The sequence below is a fragment of the Formica exsecta genome, unplaced genomic scaffold, assembly GCF_003651465.1.
Source record: "Formica exsecta isolate Colony F162 unplaced genomic scaffold, ASM365146v1 scaffold37, whole genome shotgun sequence".
NCBI lineage: Eukaryota > Metazoa > Arthropoda > Insecta > Hymenoptera > Formicidae > Formica > Formica exsecta.
The window spans coordinates 746,374-767,598 of record NW_021850941.1 but is presented as its reverse complement, the minus strand read 5'-3'; the positions used below and the strand labels follow the sequence as shown (position 1 = coordinate 767,598).

At 38.3% G+C, this 21,225-nt stretch overlaps 1 protein-coding gene across 3 annotated transcripts in view; it reads right to left on the bottom strand.

The window, feature by feature from the left end:
• Positions 1 to 6,649: 6,649 nt before the first annotated feature.
• The window catches only part of LOC115239299, a 199,498-nt gene continuing 184,922 nt past the window's right edge, over positions 6,650 to 21,225 (bottom strand). For all 3 annotated transcript variants that reach the window (XM_029813754.1, XM_029813755.1, XM_029813756.1), the window contains 4 exons: positions 19,121 to 19,188; positions 9,962 to 10,866; positions 9,233 to 9,755; positions 6,650 to 7,981 (listed from right to left, as the gene is read on the bottom strand). In XM_029813754.1, the coding sequence (XP_029669614.1) occupies positions 7,074 to 7,981; positions 9,233 to 9,755; positions 9,962 to 10,855 (2,325 nt within the window). In that variant the 5' untranslated portion in view covers positions 10,856 to 10,866; positions 19,121 to 19,188 and the 3' untranslated portion in view covers positions 6,650 to 7,073. The remainder of the gene's footprint in view (positions 7,982 to 9,232; positions 9,756 to 9,961; positions 10,867 to 19,120; positions 19,189 to 21,225) is intronic.

Sequence of the window (21,225 nt, the reverse complement as noted above, 5' to 3'; positions counted from 1 at the left end):
ATATATAAATCCTTTTAAATGAAACGCCTCGCACTCATTTATTTATTAATTACAAATAACAGCAATAAAAATGTTTAAAATAAAAATGGCGAATGAAAGAAAAATATATCAGATTATTTGGGATTGGGAAATATTTATTAAAATTTAATCCATATATTTAGTGGAGTGTACAGAGTGGTGCTTTTAGTACATATTATTGTAATATATATTACAATCACACTAAATGTTTCATTTATAAAATATGTATAATATTTACAGCGCCACAGTATGTTAATACATTGAACATACAAATCATACTTGGCCGAAATTTTATACTGAACCACTGTAAATTCAAACGTTCGTTACGAGGTAAGGTATCCTTTTCATAAATAATTACAGTAATGACGACAATAAAATAACGACGGCGTTAGTATATATAACTGCGTAATGGCGTAAATATAATAATCGTAACCATATCTAAAAAATATAGCGTTTTTAAAAAAATAGTAATAGTAATAAAGCAATAATGATAATAATAATAATACAAATAGTAAGAATATTAATAGGAATAACGGTAAAAATATTCCGTTAACAATTGTGAAGTTTTCCCTCGCGCGCGCGATCGTCGATACTTCTAACTCTCCATGTAGAATCTGGCAGAAATGCGGATGTGTGTGTGTATGTATATTACATTTCAGAGAGATTATTATCTACCACATGACACGCAAATATAAATCATTTACATTCACATTATCATTGTAACTCTTATCTTGACAGACATTTTTTTTCAATCTTCTCCTATCTCTCCCATAATCTCACATTACTTTCGTTATGCGAGATAGGAAACTGTGTTAATGAAATATTATTTTCCTTTTTGATTCATGATTCATGATAATTCTTAGAGAAATGTACATACTCAGTGAGTATGGGCCAGTCAGATGCAATTCTTATGTGACATTATAATTCAACATGTCTTAACAAAATTATTATACACGTATATTGGAAACGTATTTTGCGTTTCGCACGCTTTGTATACTCCAAATATGCATGTTATATTTATCTCTCATCGAGATTTAGCGCCATTGGGTATAGCAGTTAGGCAGTTTCAACAATCATTCATGCATAATGAAAAAAACTTAGAAACTAAGTAACGATCGCGTTTTGTAACGAGTCGTTATAGAAGTAAACGAACACAGTTTGAGAGTCCATTCGAGTCTCAATCGACGTTCGGTGATAACACTGTCTAATTACGTCGCTTCACACATAAATTTTTGTTATACAAATATATATATATATAGATTGATAAATTATATATTTCCTAGAAAGAAACGATTTTACATAGAGTGTAACGCGCTCCAGTAATTTAGGCAAAATTCAGCATTGCGATTATTTATATGCTTTCGTATAAATGCAATTCCCCTCTTATCGAGAAATAACGGAAAGATTGCGTCCATAGAGTCCCGGTATAAAACCAGAAGACATTATCCTAATTCTAAGAATGTCAGTCTTGAGAGACGAATAATTAAATCATCTACCGAATACTTTTACTTATTATAAAATTAACATATACTAGAGAATTTATTTGATACAAATTCAATGTAAAAAGATCAGTAAATAAATACAAAAAATAGTTCCAAACATTTCCACGTACTTGGGTCAGGAATGTATGTGCATATCTCTCCTTTAAACAATCTGTCTTTTTTTTTAAACCAATATTCAATTTCATGGAAAGAAACAAAACTGCACAGGCATTGCTTAAATATGTAATATTATACATACTATACAATCGTAGAATACAAAATTATTCTCACGGAATGTTGCATAAATGCTAAGTATTCGGCATAATACATTTTAAGTCTATACGAATGCTTTCACTGAACTGTATTCTACAAAATATACGCGTTTTATAAAAAGTGTTCTAATTAGGTCCACGTAAATAACTGCTTGGAATATTGTAAGTAAGATTGGACCGGTCTACTGGACGGTACCTTCGATTGACCGCTCATTGGCAGAGAGTGAAGCGTCATATAATAAAACCAACATGCCATTTCGCGTGCAAGCATAGATCTGCCTAACAAATTGAAAGCGAAATCTGATATCTTTCTGTTATTAAAATTAATATATGAATAATTGAATGATTAAAACTATTTAATAACTTGAATAACCACGTGGTTATTTTGAAATTATATAAATAATATTAATGATACAATTTGTATGTGAATATGTTAATATTATTAAAATGACGCCCCATTAATAATTTCGATAAATAGCAAACTAAATTTTCACCTGTGCGCAACAAATAGCAGCCTAAACGAGTTTGCTTGTGTCAGTCAGTAAATTATCCGATTTTAATGTAAATTAGCGTTACACTTTACGGGCACGTACAAATCGAAGGGTATTGGAAGCGAGGAGTGTGCGTATACATATTTGAAATATCGCACAAACGATGCGGCAGTCGGATAGATAATTGAGCGCTGAAAATTCGCATTTATTGCATATATATCGCATTATCACGAAAGCGTTAAATGATCTTTGTGGAAGGCGTCTTCGTTCGTGCGAAGTCGCGTTTTTTATTTTATTCCTGATTATACATCAACCCCTCAGCAATATGTTAACTTTTATCAACAGAAATTTTGAAATAATGATGAAATAAAAATCTTTAGCAAAATCGCGAAAAAGCAAAATATCTTTGACAAAAAGATCGGAAACAATACCAAATAAATTTTTATTATTTACAAAAATAAAAAAGATACGGGTATTCGATTGTTCCGATGACATTTAAAGGATTTTATTTGAGTCTCGGTTGCTCGGATAAAAATCTCCGAAGAATCTTTAAGAATCTTGATTATTTCGTTGTCGAGGATTAACAAGTTCCTCGCTAAGAGAGAGAGAGCTTCCTACGGAAGATACGTGTGATGAACGAGATCGCATTTGAAATAGACGTTGTTCGATTCCCTGATCGCTCGATGTTGAACATTCGCGGCGTGAGATGCATAGGTGAGACGGTTCACAATCGCGATTCAGAATACAATTCGGCGACAATCAATAAATTATCCCGATACCGGGTACGACGTACGTACATTCGCTTCGTTAACTGTCGGACGCGCGCAGCACTTTCCCATAGTGTTAAATGGAACGTGCATCGGTGGTTCTTGCAATACTCGCCGAATGCATCCGGGGATTACGATCGCGTGTATATACGGTGGTATCGACAGTCGAAGCTGGTTCTCGGCCGCTAATCGACCTCCGGATCGAGTGAGACGTCGAGCTACACGCGGAGAGCACAATTCAAAATACAAAATTACAAAAATATACTCGTGGCGCCGTAACGACCGGACGTGCCGTGCTAGCTTTTCCATCGCGTACAACATTTACAATATGAACAGTGTATGGATATAGGGTGCAGTCGAAAGAGAGAGAAAAAAAAAGAGAGTGTATGTACATGGCATGGCACGATCGGTCGGGCAGGGCGATCCGCGACTTTGCTAGGCCGCTTAAAATACTGTCCAACGTTCTCTCCAATCGTGCGAGCTCGATTTTTTGTGTACGTCGATGTACGATCTTCATCGGGTGAAATAGTGATACAAGTCACGAGAAAGGAGAAAAAGGCGCAAAAATTAATATTTCGCGCATAATTCGATATCGGAGAAAACGGAGACGAAAACATCGCCGTCAGTTGGCACTAGCCCACGAAAAACTGGGAACATCGTTTAAGCTGTCGCGATACGTTACGAATAAATATGCGCCGATATAAATCATCGGGTTCGTCGCTCGTCGATCGCAGCGAAAAATCGAGGCGACACGACCGCGTCGTTATTTTCTCCGTCACGTCTCACCCGGGCGGTTGCCTTCTTTGCGCTCGAAACTGCAGTCATCGAGCGCTTAATACTGTTCGGCATAACGTGGGCACGAATAAAGCTCGGTTTTTATATCGGCGACCGTCACACACTATGCTTTTGAATCTCACATTCGGGACAACTGTCACATCGAGAGAGAAAAATGTAAAGAATAATCTTAAAAAGGGGAAGCAAAATAAAAAAGAAAACACGGAAAAGGTTAAAAAGAAGTTATTCCCCGAAATATTAAATTCGATATATTGCAGTATATTTATAACTATAATATTATAAAATAAAAAATAAAAGGATTTGTCTCAGAGAAAATGTAAAATGATAGATGCTACAAATTTATTTTTCGCATAATAATATTCATGTTTAAGTAATTTGTATTTTAAAAGAAATTTAATTAGTATCCAGAGTACCGAGGTATTTAATATCGAAATATTAATATTATCGCGGTAATTTTCTCATACAATTGTACAAGGAAAAAGCGACCAATCGATTCTCTAAATCTGAAGATAAAGTACGATACACTTCCAAGGTACTCCGTATATTGCGACACAATCCCGCGTAATACATTTATGGAAAAGGATTCGGCGTTGTTTTGTTTGAACAGTACGGATGTGAAAGACAGGATGTCGGACTGATCGAGAGCGTCCTTTGGATTCAAGCATCGTTCGACAGTAAGTCAAGTTTGTGCGCAGGATTCATCGGAAATACATCTCCCCCGACTACTCGGCACTTTGTTACGGAAAACTGCCGTACCGCGCAATCGCAACAAGTTGTATACAATCGCGTCCGAAAAATCCCTGCTAAAGCCAGAGAAATAGAACGTTAATCTCCCGGATAAAAAGGTAACAAAAGCATAAAGAGTGGGTAGCTCGTCGGCGATAAATTCGCAGTTAAAGAACGTTCTCTACCTACCTACGCTTACCCCGGTGAAATATCACCTACAGGTGAAGCGGCGGTCTTTGTGTTGGTGTGTAAGCACGTAAGCACTCCTTATCACGATGTATAGCAGCTTGATGCCTCGCGCGAAAAACGGAAACAGCAAATCGACAGAATTAACCCAGCATGGAAGATAATGGAAGCAAGTGGGGACGATCTGTATTCATATCGCGAAAATCGCATCGCAAAAAAAAAAACAAGAAAAGAGAAGACGAGGCAAGCTCGAATGAGTTCCCCGTCAAAAAGGCATTAACTGCGACGAAAGAAAAATGCGCGCCGGCTGTGTGTGCGCGCGACAATCGCTTCGACAAGTCACATGTTTTCTAGTTTCAAGAAGAGACGATTTATCGGCCATCAGGTATTCCGGACCATAAGTCCGTTCGTTCGTCGATGATATATAGCTCGCATGGACGTTCTACTTCGCGATATATTGTCATCGATGGTAGAATTGCAGCGATCGCGCGTATCTCAAAATAGTGACGCGTTGAATTCTACGTTTACGACACGTCGTAATATCCCATCTTTTTAAATCATGTCAATCTAACATTTATCCGCATTCCGCGATGTCCCTTTTCATTCGCAATCGGTGAGTTGCATATGTTTGCTCCGGTCAATGATTCTTCGCGTAGTAGAGATATTATGCGCAATGCTGCAATTTTTAATAATTGAAGTTTGTTATTGTTGCTAATTGAAACGCGCGTTCAATTAATTTGGAATTCCGAAATAAATTTGAATCAATAGCAGAGTATATATACATTAAACTGGTCATTTTTGTTATAGCTAATATGATTGTAGTGGCAAAGATCAATTGGACAGCGACGCCAAATTAACCGCAATTTCCGAAATATGCTGTTATTATGATCACTCGTTTATTCCGACGATAGTTGATTATACGAACTCCAAAATCACGATATTCGTTAGATAGAAATAGACGTTAGTTATGTACGTTTTTTGGTTGCACGCCGTCTTATCGTATTTCATAATACATTTGTTCTTACAAGCTCAAACATACGTTTGAGTGTCATCGCACTTACATCTACTTTAGGTTTATACATTACTGTAATAGAGATTTATCCGTTTAATACTGTTATATTACGTACTGCGTTAACGATATCTATCAATATCTTCTCCGATTTTAATATACATGCCTCTTACGTATATTAAGATACATTGAATAGAATAATTGTAACAATAGATTGACAAAATACTGCAGTTTCCGATTCAAAGTATACGGAGTAATGTCAATTTGCTGCTATAATTATCGCAAGCGATATTTTTCGACGATTAAAGATATCAAATGTCGTTAACAGAGTACGGGATATCTCTACGAATATTCGATGTAACGATGCTCTTACAGAGGGAAAAGGGACATAGATCGTTACGCACGCCATTCGATATAAGCTGTTCGAGAGTTCGCGTCGCATGAGAATGCAACGGTCTTGCTAAAATTTGATACAAGCGTCGGAATTTCGACATTAAAAAAGAAACGCGACAGGATGACATGTAACAGCTATATAATTTCTTAACAATGTTAAATTCTCATTACGTTTTCCGCATAAATGTAACATGTGCAAAACGTTGCTTGTCTGAATCTTAACACTTCCATTTATATTGTACATGTGAATCGTATCGAAACGATCGCGGTTTTCCATTGCGGATAGAAGACGAATTCACTGATATCGCTCTTGACAGAACGATTTGTGTTCAGCTCTTGCAGCAGTTGCTTCTTGTTTCGCATAAATTTCATACAAAACGCGAACAGGTTTCGCCTTATCGACTAAGCCGGCAACAATGTGTCCGGAACATTATTCACTTTATCACGTGATCACCTCACCGCGCATAGCTAGCGTCAAATAAGAAGCTAAAGGAACTCGACAAAAATGAGGAACGGGAAATTGACACCCATCCATAATCGGATCGTTTAAAAATGATTCGTATGGATGATACGGTTCATTGGGTTTGAATATTTCGGATTCTCTGCAGCATATCAATAAATAATTTACAAAATAATTTACAGGAAAGAGGAAAGGGAAGAGATAACTTACAGGAAGGAAACAGGTGACACAATTGTCCAATCGCCGTGTATTCTTAACGTCAGTGGTTCCGGCGAGCCACGCCGTTGTCTTCCCGAGTCGCCTCATGCCTCGTTCATCTTTCAGATGACTGCGACTCACTGTATGAAATGGAAGTTCCACGCGCGCGAAATACGCGTTTCGAAAGGCACTACCGGTTTATTGTAAATGTGGTCGCACGCTCCCCATCATGGCGTACTACGACCAATCGTCCTCATTGCGGACGATATCCATGATATCATACTTCCGTGCCGTCTTCTCCCTCGTCCTCGTACAACGTCGGCCCGTTGGCGGATTTCTTCTTGGGCTTCGGCGGCGGTCTAGGCGGCACTTTTCTACCGAGGGTATTGCTAGCGGTAGCTTGTTGCTGCTGCGTCAGTAGCGAATGACCGCCGTTCATGCTCTCGTCCGGCAGCTTGATCGGCCACTCGGCTGCGCCTTCCGGGGCCGCCCGGTCCAGCGGACTGCCGGTCAGGATGTTCGGCGTGCTGCGCTGAATCGTACCGTAGTGCGAGCCGCCCGGCGTGACCGGAAGTGGCCGACCTCGCATGGACGAAGACGCCGGTTCCGGGCTCTTGTTCAATGATAACATCGAGCTGCCGTCCGCCGTGGTGCGCAGCCCAAGATTATCGTATACCGGCTCGAGGATATCGGTGGGCGACATCGGGGGTCCGCTACTCCAACTGGGCGCCCGCGGTCGACGCGGGATCGTTACATAGCCGTGACGCGGCAATACCGGTGCCATCGACGACGAAGACGACGACGGTCCGAGGCCGTACGGCGTTACGCTGCGGCTGTGTGGCAACGTCTTGAAGGCGGCTGGATGGTACTGGCCAGGCGGCGGCGAGCCATATGATGATGATGCCGCCGCCGCCGCCGCCGTCGTCGTCGTCGTCGTCGCCGTCGTGTGCTGATTAGGCAGACGCGTGCTGTCAGGCGCCGTCGACGTCTGGCTAGTCGGCGATGCGCCGCGACCGCCGGAGAAGGCCAGCAGATCTGGTGGATATTGTCGATGATGGTAACTGGCACCCCCGCGCGGCAATGTGCCGCCGGTACCGCCGCTTCCGTCGAGTTCCGGAGTAGCCAGTTCGTGCTCCCTCTCGTCGTCGCCTACCCTGTCGACGACACCGCTCCCGACACCGTCAACTGCGAGAACATGAACAAAAGAGAAGGACGAACGTTAAAAAAGAAAATCTAACAGTAAGAGGTTGAGAAAAAGAAAAACGGGGAAAAAAAATTCTACGCGAAAGATCTGTGAGACGCAGACGCGCGCGGCAAGGTAGCATCGCCAGAACATTGTCTTATTGTTACTAAGATACTCACACGAAAATTGACGTGACATTATTCTTGACGAGCGCGAACGAGTGCTTTTGAATCGGATTAGTCGTGATACGATCGCAACCGTGAGCGCGGTTCATTAACTTGATCGAAAAATGCAACTATGTTGCACGAGCAAGGTCGTTGGTCAAGCGTAACGTTCGGCAATATATCGTATCACTGTGAGGATCGTATGACATTTATAAACTTCGAAGATTTTACAAGATTCGAATCTCTCGCGTTATTGTGCAAGTTGTATTTTTTTTACAGTGTTTTGAACGATATATAATTTTATATCGTTAAGATATCTTTGATATTCCAATAATATCGCATACAATTATCTGCATGATTTCGTCGAAAAATATTTTTATTAATAATGCTCGCATGTTGATATACGCAAAACAATCTTGGTTAATGTTATTGTCGTCATTACTTGTGCAATTATATCGTTTCAATTATTTACTATGCAATTCATAATTAACATTCTCACGTTTAAAAATAAATTTAAAAATTTGCCCTATATTTGCTCTTTCTCATATCTACGAAAAATATTCCTAGACGATAATGATATCAATAGTTGAACGCGGATAACGAATATCTTCGCACTGTCACAGCACGACGTTATATTCAGAAATACTCAGTGTATCATAAGCGTCCCTAACGGATCTTCATTAGTGTGCTAGCTGCCATTTGGCAAATTCTCCTTACCTTAAGATCAATGGCACCTGATTAAACCGTCGGACATTTCTCGCATTACGGTCCGCGCGCGCTTGACACGAAACAAATCGATTTATAATTACACATACACACATACGTACAAACACGCACACGTTATTTATACATTATAGTATAAGCGACGTATATTGTCTCTCGTCTCCTCGTGGGGAAAGAATATTATTTCAATGAAACGATCAATGTTATTACGCGAGCCATTAAAGTCTCTTATCGACTGATAATTTTTGATTTTCGATCAATGTCCGCAAATGGGCGCGCGTTTCGAGATTTGTCAAGTCTAATGTAAGATAATCTCTCGCTAGCATCTGGCCGCGCACTGTTTAGTAATATAAGCTGTGTACTGACCGAAGACGGAATCGTTGTCGAGCAACGTGCGATTCAGCTCCGTCATCTCCGTGCCGTGCGACGTCACTGATGGTGCCTCGTAGCGTCTCGGCGGCTTCACCACCGGATTAATAGTGGTGATCAGGGATTTCTCCTGCTCGCCGAGGCCGTGATGTTCCAAGGACGCCGCCTCGAGACTCTTCTCGTCGTGCCTGATCCGGCGACGCCGGCAGTAGCACACGCAAAGCACTATCGCGATGATCAGCAAGCATAGCGCGGTGACGCCGAGCCCTATGGCGAGTGGCAGGCTGATAAAATTATCCCTGCTGCCCGGCGCGTCGCCTGTGACGGTCAGGGTCACGTTCTTTTCGGTGTCGCCGCCCGGGCTCTTCGCGTGGCAGATGTAATCGCCCTTGTCGGAGGGCGTCACGTCATGAATAGTGAGATTCAACCAATCGTGGCTCGCTGACAACATGTAGCCTCTCTCACTATTCGGGCGTTTGGCATTTTTGTCTAAAACACGGGTACGATGCGTCCATGATAACTGAAACAAATAATCGTATGTGATATATTTTATATTGCATAAGTAATGCTAAAAAATGAATGATACAGGAATCGCTAAATAAAATCTGCAGGATATTATACAAATAAAATCGCATTAAACTATAGATTCTTAGAGTAGAGCGAAATCTACGATTAGTTTAACATTTCCGAATGATTCCGGCGGCATCTGTACGTAAGTGTAATTACCTGAGGACGTGGGATTCCCGTTGCTCTGCACGAGAAGGTCACCTCTCCTCTGCTGCTCGTTTCGATCTTGGTCTTCGGGCCGATGGTGATGATTTTCGGTCTACACGCAAACTCATCGCTGGTAACTTCGTCCCACATCTTGCCGGCCATGTTGGGCGGTTCCTGGCAAGTGGTTGGCTTTGTGTATAACTTTCGTTCGATCGTCCAGTCGCGAAATCTTTTGAGATGGCAGTTACAATTCCACGGATTATTCTGAAGTTCGAGGCTGCCGAGTTTAGGAAGACTCTCGAAGCTCTGCAGTTGCAGAGTAGTAAAGTTGTTCCCGTCGAGCGCGAGGGAGTGCAAACCCGGTAGATTGCGAAACGTCTTCTCATCGATGCGCTCCAATCTGTTCCACGACAATGCCACTTTTTGCAGAAAGGTGAGATTGAAGAACAGACCGTTCTCAAGAACCCTCAATCTATTTTGATTGAGTAACAACACACGCAATCGTTGAGTCTCGTAGAAGGTGCCGGGATGTAAACTACGGATATTGTTGCCCGACAAATCGATCTCGATGACGATCTTCAAGCCATTGAAAGCGTTCGTGTGAATCGATTCGATGCCGCATTCGCGCAACACCAATTTATGCAGATTCACTAGGTGGACGCGACTGAACGCCTCGTGTATGAGATGAGTCATGTGATTGCCGGTAAGATCGAGATTCTGAATCTCGGGCGAGAGGTCCTCCGGCACCTGCGTGAGATTTTGCTTGGTGCACTCGGCGGTCTTCTTGCCGGACACCCATTTGCATTTGCAAGTCGACGAGCACTGCATCCAGTCCTCTTGGCCTTGACACAGGGCGACCATAAACGCAGCACAGAGCAACCACCGGCCTGTCGTTCTCGGTCCCATCTTGAGGAATCCTATTAACAGCGGAAACGTGCGCGATGACATTAGAACGTGACTGCGAGACCGCAATCGTAGAACTTATTTAGTTAAACGGAGTTGCATACGACGAGACGAGGTGTTTCGTCTTATGCAATATTATATAAAGATAATATATGTAGTGTAACTTAATATTCATCAACGCGACCGACTAGTTTTGTATTTCATGCGTATTCATCATTATTGATAGTTGAACATGAATGTATAGATCATTAATTATACGATCGAATAGTTATATTACATACGAGGAATTAATTATTACCGAATAATATGCGGGTGCTTAATAATTTTGAATAATTTGTATGCGATACAAATATCCGGCATGCTATTTGACACTTTTGGTTAATATACGCTGAAATAATTGTTCGTACCGAGCAAATTACGCGGTTACGTAATGATTTTATGCTGATGTAAACATCATCATATGTTTTTAACGCGAACGATTGTAAACGCATTGTGCGCGGCATGTGAAATTATATATTATGTTATATTTTATAGAATGTCTGTGCTCGATTTTCGAGTCTCGCAGATTCGGATATGTTTAACGCGCTTCGAGCGATATGCGTAGGGCGTTAAACGCACCGCTGTTCTTACGGTGGCATACGTCATTACACAGCACAAGAATGTTTCGTGGTTCGCTATACGAGACTAAACTCGACTTTCCATGTTATCGGAGAAGTCTGACTGTGTCTGAGGCAGTTTGGTGTCATCAGAGACCTCCGGGATTTTCTTCGTTTCCACGGCCGCCTCTGTCTTCCTCTCCCCCTGTATTCCCGCGAGCTTGCCTTTCTCTTTTATTTTTTGTTAGTTAACCTCGCTAATTTCCGAGAATCCCGGGACACCCTACCGAGGACTGTTGGCAATTTAGCTTTAATACCGTTACAGCACTCGTACTCTTCAACGTGTAGTGTCGCGTCGACGCGTTTCGCCAAAGTTAAATTAATACAACGCAGCGACTAGAGTACGCCTCAACCCTTTTATTATCGCTGTGGAGTCCGAGATTGTGCATCAAATTAGTCTTCCCGTCGACGAGCACAACCCATCCCGAGTCTCTCTACGAGTTAAATCAACGAGAAAGAAAAGATACCCGAGCTACGCAATATCGTGCAAAGCTTGATAAAAAAAATTTATCTCGGAACAATATGAAACGGTTTATCTAGAAGGTTTAGATAGAATATGATACAAATTCTGATGCGAAGTAATTCGTTTATTTCAATTATTCTTTTATTTACTACGTTTTTCAGATTGCGTTTCTACATTACGCAAACTTTTTCAAATATATATTTGGTTGAGCGAAATTAAAACGACTTGCGGGAAAGACGAGAACGATTATAAATTAAACACGATTCAAGGATCCGTTCGAGGATTGCTAATGAGTGTTATAGCAGATTAATTGAAATCGAATAACGTTTCGAAAAGTACAAAGCAAACGGCAAATTAACGTCAAGAAGACGTATTTGTTCATGCTGAAGATCGCACCGGGACCTGTCGGGAAACTTGTTTCGACGTTTGCGCCGTTGTAGATTTCCGCTAACTTTTCACATATACATGCTTCGCGCGGTCGACTTTACTTCTCAGTGCCGCGAACTTTTTGAAGTCTCTATCCACAAAGAGCGGCCGCGGTCGCTGCACTTGCTTACAATCCTGGCACTTTATTGTTGTGGCCGTGAGAGGAGTTCTTTTGAGCTCGATCGGTGGTCCAGCTCCGGGATCAGAATAAATGTGTACCGAGCGCATCGTTCTTTAAACCTGTCACATACATATCAGTTCAGCCTTCCTTTTGTCAGCGGCTTTAGATTTGAAGATAAAACAGCGCTCTTTGAACCAGAACATGCTATTCGAGATGTATTGCTTATGATGTATGCGAAGCGTTTTCTCTTCTTCGCGGAATATTCCGAAAAAAGCAGTTAATATTATGCATGTAAAACGAAGATACTAAAGGATAATACTCGTATGATATTGTATACGTCGATTTCTCGTCTCTTCCTCTTTCGCGACGGCGGTCCTTTCCCTCGATCCTAGTCTTGTATCGATCGACCGCATTTGACTTGTAAATGGCTAACCAACCAGAGGACGTTAGATATGGAGAAAGTGAGGCGCTTGTATACGGCTCGAAGCGGCTTTTAGCCCAGATGAACGATAGACGGGCAAGACGAGTGTCCTTTGGCAGCGCGTGTACCGTGCCGGAAGGAACCTCCCACCCGTCTCGTCGCGGAAATGCGGAAGTTGCTTGACGCGGACGTTGTGCGTGTGTCCGACACGTTCGTGTACCACGCAACAGGGAGAGTAAAAAAAAACACATCGATGCAGAGAAAGAAAGAGAGGGAGGATCGACTTTCCGCGAGGTGGAATTTCAAATTCGAACACCCTCTATCAATCAAGAGCACTCCCGGAGGGTTACGGCAAGTATGCCCTGTTGCTCCTACACAAATTTCATCAATCATGCGAACCAACACACCAGAGGCAGTGGTTATCCCGTCGGATCTCCCTGCGCGTCCTATATTTTTGCGCATAAAGTAAGGTTTCGCGAAATACACGAGCGACCGATGATTGGCGGATGTAACGATCGGTACGGCGAGTGTTAGTGGGCGAATATCGCGATATTTACAAATGACTTTTGAAAGTGCTCGTTACGATGCAGCTTTCGCTGCGGAAGCGACGCGTAAATATGGGGGCATTTATATATATATAAACAAAAGTTATATTGAATATATTTTAGCGCTAGTTGATATAATACCTATTATATATAACGTCGTTGCAGTTTCGAGACGATGCGTCAGAAAACGAGGGCAAAAAAAAAAAAAAAAAAAAAGAAATAAACAAAAAAACGTTCGGCGTCGAAATGGGTCGGGAGAGGCGCCGTGAACCGTGCCAGATCTTTTCTCATGAAGCGGCCTCGTATTAATAGGATGCAGATTACTGTAAACGATTCGCAGTCGCGTGAGTTTTCGGGAACTTCGTGTTTTCTACGCGAAAGCATTGTTGCGATTTAATCTGTAATTTGCGAGGAACTGGGAATACGCGCAACACCTTCCTTGCCTCCGACCGGTGGAAACTTTTTCCCGACGGAAACAAGGATTATTGAACGACGACGACGAGCCACGCGGCCATCTTACGAGAATATCAAAGAAGTTATGGCGGACGGATTTATACTACATGTTATATGTACTTTGAGATAACGCTCGAAGCACGGATGAGCGCGGACCGGGACTTAGACGAGAAAAACGTTCATGTATAGCGCGCTCCATTGAAACTTCTTCGAGAGTCAGTAGTTGGAAGCGCTTAAACGTAATAACGAAATAGAGCGAGCAACTTTTTGTTAAATTACCGGGACGTGATACAAATGGCCGTGAGGCGAGAAGGAGAATTTCGTTTTCGATGTAATCGCTTTGTACAAAGTGGATTTAAAGTTATTATTGTGACCTCCGGCTTGACTTTGTTACGAAACATTGTTTAAGTAAGAATCTTTAGTCCGCGGTTTGCTCATTATTATTAAGTGCGTTTTACATTTGTCTACATTCTAAATATCTTACAGTGAAATCTGCCGTGAATATATATAGAGAAATACAATAATTTTATCTTTAATCTTTTTAATGAAATAAATTAAGGTGCGGAATAGAAGAGATTTATTGAAATAATAATAATGCATTGATTATGTATGTCAAAATAAAAATATAAAAATAAAAATACGATAATAGAGAATCAAAATAAATCAACATAAAAATGCATAAATTTTTCTCTTTTCTATAACATTTAAAGAAAAAGGAATTATTATTTTCATTTTCCTTTATTCTCAAATCTACGAATTAAATGACATCACACGTATACATATATAAATGACAAATTATAATTAATTAAGTCGTATCATCTGGAATCATCGAGACTTTATAATTCATTGAAAACATAAATAATGAACTGATTTAATGTGTTTGTCTGGAATCAGATTTATTTATTCAACTGATCCAATTATATCACACAAAATTACGCGTATTAAACAGGTTGTAGACGATCAATCCCCTCAATAAATATTGACCAAGCTAAGACCAGACAACGCATCGTGAATTATACTATGAATATCAACGTCACGATGTATGTAGTACAACATATGATGGTATAATAACACATGACTTTATATAATGCTTTATTGAAGAGAGCTGATTTCATCGTAATCTATAATTTCGATTTGCACAAGTAAACGAATTTACTTTGATATTTAGTTAGTGCAGTGTTAAATCGGTTCCATAAAGTGCATTTTCCGTGAATTATCGTGGGGTGTTGTTTTCATTATGCCGGGTCACCGTGGGACACGACGGGGGCACCATGGTAATCGACTTTCTAATTATAAACGCGGGTACTCGCGGATAGGGCGCGTGAACTCTTGACCGAGGTCACTTTTTCTCGATAAGTCGTTAATAGTTAATTAGCAGAGAATAAGGACAGAGTCGTTAGCCGATTCCATCATCGACAGCCGTAGAGTCAGGAATTGCGAACGAATTAATGATTGTATTTGTAACAGTCCATCAACACGCTATTATTTATCGGGAATATGAATAGACTGTCTGTGTGTGTGTGTTATCGCACGCGACGAGATATATGGAGAAAATTTTAACTGCTATTAATATGTTATAAGCACAAACGTGCAAAAATATACATTGTATGATGATTTGTCTGACATTTAAAATAAGAAATCATATACATTAGCGTTCATGAGATATTGAAAAATTTATTATATCCATTATCCCGATTCGCTGGATTCATATTTATCTCTATGAAATCTACATATAAACATATAAAAATTGTATACAAGAACTAGTTGAGCAAAAATATGCACTGCGTATCTTAAAGAACTTAAAGAATGCCCGATGTGGTTCTTACAAGCTTATATTATAATTCTGGGATATAAACACTACATTATTCGATGTGTAACGATCGTGTATATGTTTACAGATGTAATATCTCACGTTCCTTAGAACGAAACAATTTTCTATATTAATGCAGATGTAATTAACGTACAGGAAATAGAATAGGGCATATTGATAGAGATGTTACATTGATATGTACTTGTCGCATTCACGGGCTTCGTAATGTACTTTTGTATAATCAGATTCCCCATCCTCTTATGAAAGGAAGATCTGCTAATCAATATACATATACATACACATGGGTACAGTGCAATTGCTATCTGCGGAATATGATTAAAATTTCATTGAATATCTTCCGCATCCATTCACAGAATACAATTTACTTTAATGTTGTTGTTTAACGATTCAAACTGATGGAAAGATAAAGAGAAAGTTTTATTTCAACTCATCTTGATCTGCAAACTTTTACTTTTAACTTTCATCTTCTTGTTTCACAAAATACAAGGTGTATCCGAATTAAAAATTATTGTACTAACGTGAAAAAACATATAAAAAATAACGTTTCTCCTCCGTAGTTGATATTTTTCTCCTTAAGAAAAAGAATTTTATACGGTCGTCAAGAAGAGATTGTTAAAACAATTCTTTTAAACCGGCTTAACTTTCTTTTGTCAAGTATCTCTTTGAACGGTCTGTTGAATTCTTTTATGTCAAAGTTTAATCTTAAACATACTTGCAAAAATTATAGATAAGTTTTGCACAAAAATACAATTTCGGAAATAGAAACATTCGATGGTCAAAGATAGAATAGCAAAAGAAGAAGGATGAAATGACCATATAAAATCAACATGAGAAACGTGAAAAATATTTCTCTTTTGCAAACTTAATTATAGAGTTGAAAGTCACATTCAGATTTATTATTTTCTCTGACAACATCTTTATTATGTGTGTATGTATACGTGTGTGTGTGTGCGCGCGTATATGTATGCGCCAATAAATCCTTGTTTTATTAATTAAAAAATACCATGTACAATAAAGTGTGCGACTTGAAATAATGATATTGTATTGCACTTGATAGAGTACATGTGCGTATACTTATTACACACACACACAACAGTGTCAATGTAATAATTCCAATATTCAGTGAAAGAATGTTTAAAGCTAAAATAATGTTAAACATTCTAAAAACATATTAAAACATTTTTAAAATAAAAAGTTTAAAGTATCTCTTTAAAAATAATTAATGCCTGTTTTTGATACAATCGATACGTGATGCAACAATTATGCGATACGATCGAATTTCGATAATTACAATGTAAGAAAGAGTAACTTTTACTATGTTTATATTTTTTACATTAAAATAATATTAAAATATTTTTAAATAACTAAAATAATATCAATCCATTTAATTAGTGTTTAGTTAGCTCTTTCAATAATATTTCGAAAGAAATCGTCAATATCGTATCAATGTGATAATTCATGACATATGATTTGTTACGTTCTTTCGATATTTATCTAATCTCTATGTAGTGTCTAGTGTCTGCTATCTTCGATAAACCTCAGCTGCATTATTCGGAAAGTTCGAAGTTCGACCGAATATTTACAGGCCGTGTGCCGGGGACCGCGAAATTGCATAAACTTTTCAAATAAGGCCGAATCTTATAAATCTGCGGCCAAGAACATTGTCCGCGAAAGTTCGATGCCGCGCCGCGGGGTTATTAACTTCGGGTCACGCGAAACTATCAGAACATCGTCAAAGTCGTTTCCGCATTTTCACACGCCGATGCGAAAGACCAATTCGTGAAACTCACCTCCCGCATGTGACAACTTTGTTCTCGCTCCGCGTGGCCGATTAGATCGTGCATTCACAACACAATTACAATATCATTACATTTTGTCGTCGCAGAAGGACCCGTCTAGGTACTACGTTTTAATAGTCAGACTTATTCCGTATATAAAAGGTGTACAAGTATAGCAGAGAATTATACGGGAAATATATCTATGTACTCCCTTTTCTCTCTCTCTCTCTCTCTATCCACGAAGCTTAAAATAAAATTCTCAGTGCTAAACCCGTTATCGGTTAAATGTATATTTTTTGCAACAAGTATTATGATCATAAAAATTCTCAACGCATATATATCATGCGGAGATAATTAAAAATTATTATGTAGCAGAATATATTGCAGCTTGATAAATATGTGTTGTTATTTATGAAAATACTCGAATATCGTACTTTTATCTATGTAATATTTGAGCAATCATATCCTTCTTCATAATAGCATGGAGAATATTACTTGTGTCTAATAAAAAATAATCATACGTGAATTTATTTTACAAATGACGCTCGTCGTTTGCAATTTCGAAATACCGTTAGAGAGGGGCTTTATGTTTTTTGTCCTTTGCGGGCCTTTAATCTTTCGATATCGAGATGGATGTTTTGTTGTATTGAATGGTCCGGCCAACGAAAGATTTAGCTTTTTCGGTCTTATGATACATATCTATCTATCTACTCACAAGGAGTCAGAGAACCTCATCTTGATTACCTTTTTCCCTTTTTCTTTTGTGCTTTACGAGAGCTAGATAAATATGAGAAATTCTCTGGTGTCATTATAGTACCATCAGTACAATAACTTTAAGAAAATGAAAATGTGAAAATTGTCAATGCTCTCTTTCATGTTTTCTTTTTCTTTCATCTTTTTTTTTTCTATTGATATCAAATGCCGAAGGGCAGTATCGATTATGAATATCGCTATTGTTCATCTCGTTGTCGTGTTGTAATGACTACCTAGTTCAACAGTGCTTTATCATTTGACTTAAAATTGATATGACAAATACGACTTTTGAAATTAGATGCGCTCTTTGCTAATATGACGAACATGAGCTTATGGCTACAATTCATTATCGATTCAGACAAATAAAGGTATTAATCGAAAGATAAATATCAGTTAATATGTTACATATTACTTTTTTAAAGGAAAAGCAAATAGTAATACAATAATTTCACAGTATTCATTATCAATTATATTTGATGAATAACCATAGCTTTACGCCCGCAAATATAGTCATTTCATATCAAAAAATAAACTTATTCCTTACAAAAAATTGATAAAGTTTAAATACCATTAATGTAAAAAAGTCAATAAAGTCATTAATTATTGCAGCAGTAGAAGATTAATAAAATAAATATTAATAATTTGTGTAACATGTACATATATAATCTACATCTTGTCAATCGTTACATTTATATCTAATTTTTTTCCCGATTTCTTTTATTTTTTAGTAGTCGAAATCGATACAAAATTAAACGATTAAACATAATTAGAAAAAACTAATTTGTCAGATCAATAATTATAAAATTAAGGATTTAACTTACGTTCGCTTTGGTCTCAGGATAGTGTAACGTTCACGATTCTCCGAATGCCACTTGAACCAAGGATGGTGCTGGAACAATAAATATCTATTATCATATTTCAAAGATAACAATCGTTAAACCTGATCGTATTATGACGATCAGTATTTTCAATTAGCATAAACGCATACACAATTGATATTCCAAAGCGATATTAAAATTATTTTAACGATGCAGAACTTTTCGTTATTATTATAAATATCGCGCGTACACCGCTATTCATCAAAAAAATATATTTTACGCGATTATATTATGTATATATAACTTTTACATAAATAATAAAATGCATATAAATGCAAATGTATTTAGAATATAATATAATAATGCATTTAAATTATTTGGTACAACGTGCGTTTTGACTGGCAAAATTCGCTACCGTTTGCTTGAAAGCATTGACAAAAACCTAGGGGAACAAAGGATGTGCTTTTCCCATTTCGATAGGAGTCTGTAGAACAGCGAAAACAATCTCCGGTCCCATATACGGTACAGCAAACAACGAGGAATGAAAAAAAACTTTCTGTTAAGGGAAAGTAAACGACGTCAAATCGATCGTTGTCGCGTAAGCCGCTTTTTTCGCCGGTAGTTCTGGTTTAACAATACATACCGGATAACCGAGAAAAAGTGCAATAATCGTTAACTGCGTTTGTTCGAATAACAAAACAAAAAAAAACCGACAAAAATGGCACATGGCAGCCGTTATACTTTATACATTGACAGATACATGGAGATAACTAGGATTCGATATATGTATTTTTAACGATATACAGAACGAGTTCAAAATTAATTGCGACAAAATTTAATTTTGCTGATGGATTCTGCACATGTTTTACAGCAATATATTTACACCTCTTATTTAAATAAAATTTTCGATTTATACATTATTTGCTTTATTTCATTATTCATCGGATTAAGAATACATTTTTTGTAAGAATTCTGCAATGTTTCAAATTTAAAGAAGCTCATTCTATTTACCTGAAAGTTAATAAAGAGTTTTTGTTTAAATTAAATAAAAATCGTTTGTGCAATTTTTTATTTTTACAGGAATTTTTTAGGTTTTATTTGTGTTTTTTCGACTGTTGAAGACAATTTCGGAATTGTATATTAAATTTATAGATCAGATATAAATTATATTATTACAGATAAAAATATACCAATTTTATTTAAAATAAAATACCTAATAAAATTCAGAAAGTTAATTATTAATGATTGTGTCTTTATTCGCGAATATTCTGCTGGACGATAATCATTGAAAAACGATGGACAAAATCCATCGTTTCGTTTCGTATTATTTATTTCATTTGCGCGAGAGAGTAATCATTAATTACGTCCGTACGTTATTTCTATTTCGTGTTAATACAATTTTATATCTGTGGATTAAAACTTTAAAATGCTATGAATTCGTAGATCGCATGTACAAAAGTTAATTAATTCCAGTGATAAAATATACGAGTTGTATAATTTTATTAATAAAATATATTTAATTTATTTTTTATATATGTACGCGTGTGTGTGCGTATGTATGTTTATGTAATTAGATAATTATGTATCGATATATGTAATTCTATATAAAATCCCATCAATGTCTGACATATACATCCCATTTTCTACAATGAGGCTTAAACTTTTAAACTGAAAAAAATTCCGCGCTAAAGACGAAAGCGAAGCCTCGTTTCGCGAACAGCGCAGTTTTCTTTGTTCTCGCTTAATAAGTAAATTAAGTTTCAAAATTAAAGGATAGCTTCTCTGCGTGCCGCGGATCAATCTAATCGGATTGCCGCGATAGCGAAAGGCAAAATATACGAGCACTTTTCCTCATCCCCGTTATGTTTTATATGTTCTCTTCTTTTGTCACTCTTCTTTCTCTCTCAATTTTTCAAATGCGAAACATTCGCGCGGAACGTTGCGCAAGTGCACCGGCTTCTTCCTTGGCTTCTCGCATGGTGGCCGAGAATAATGCGAATTCAATTATTACTAAGACACGGAGGTGAATCGTCGGGAAAATCGCGCTCTCGCGTAGGAAAGTAAAGAAATATTGCGGAGAGAAAGTAAACGCGCGTACAAACGGTCGG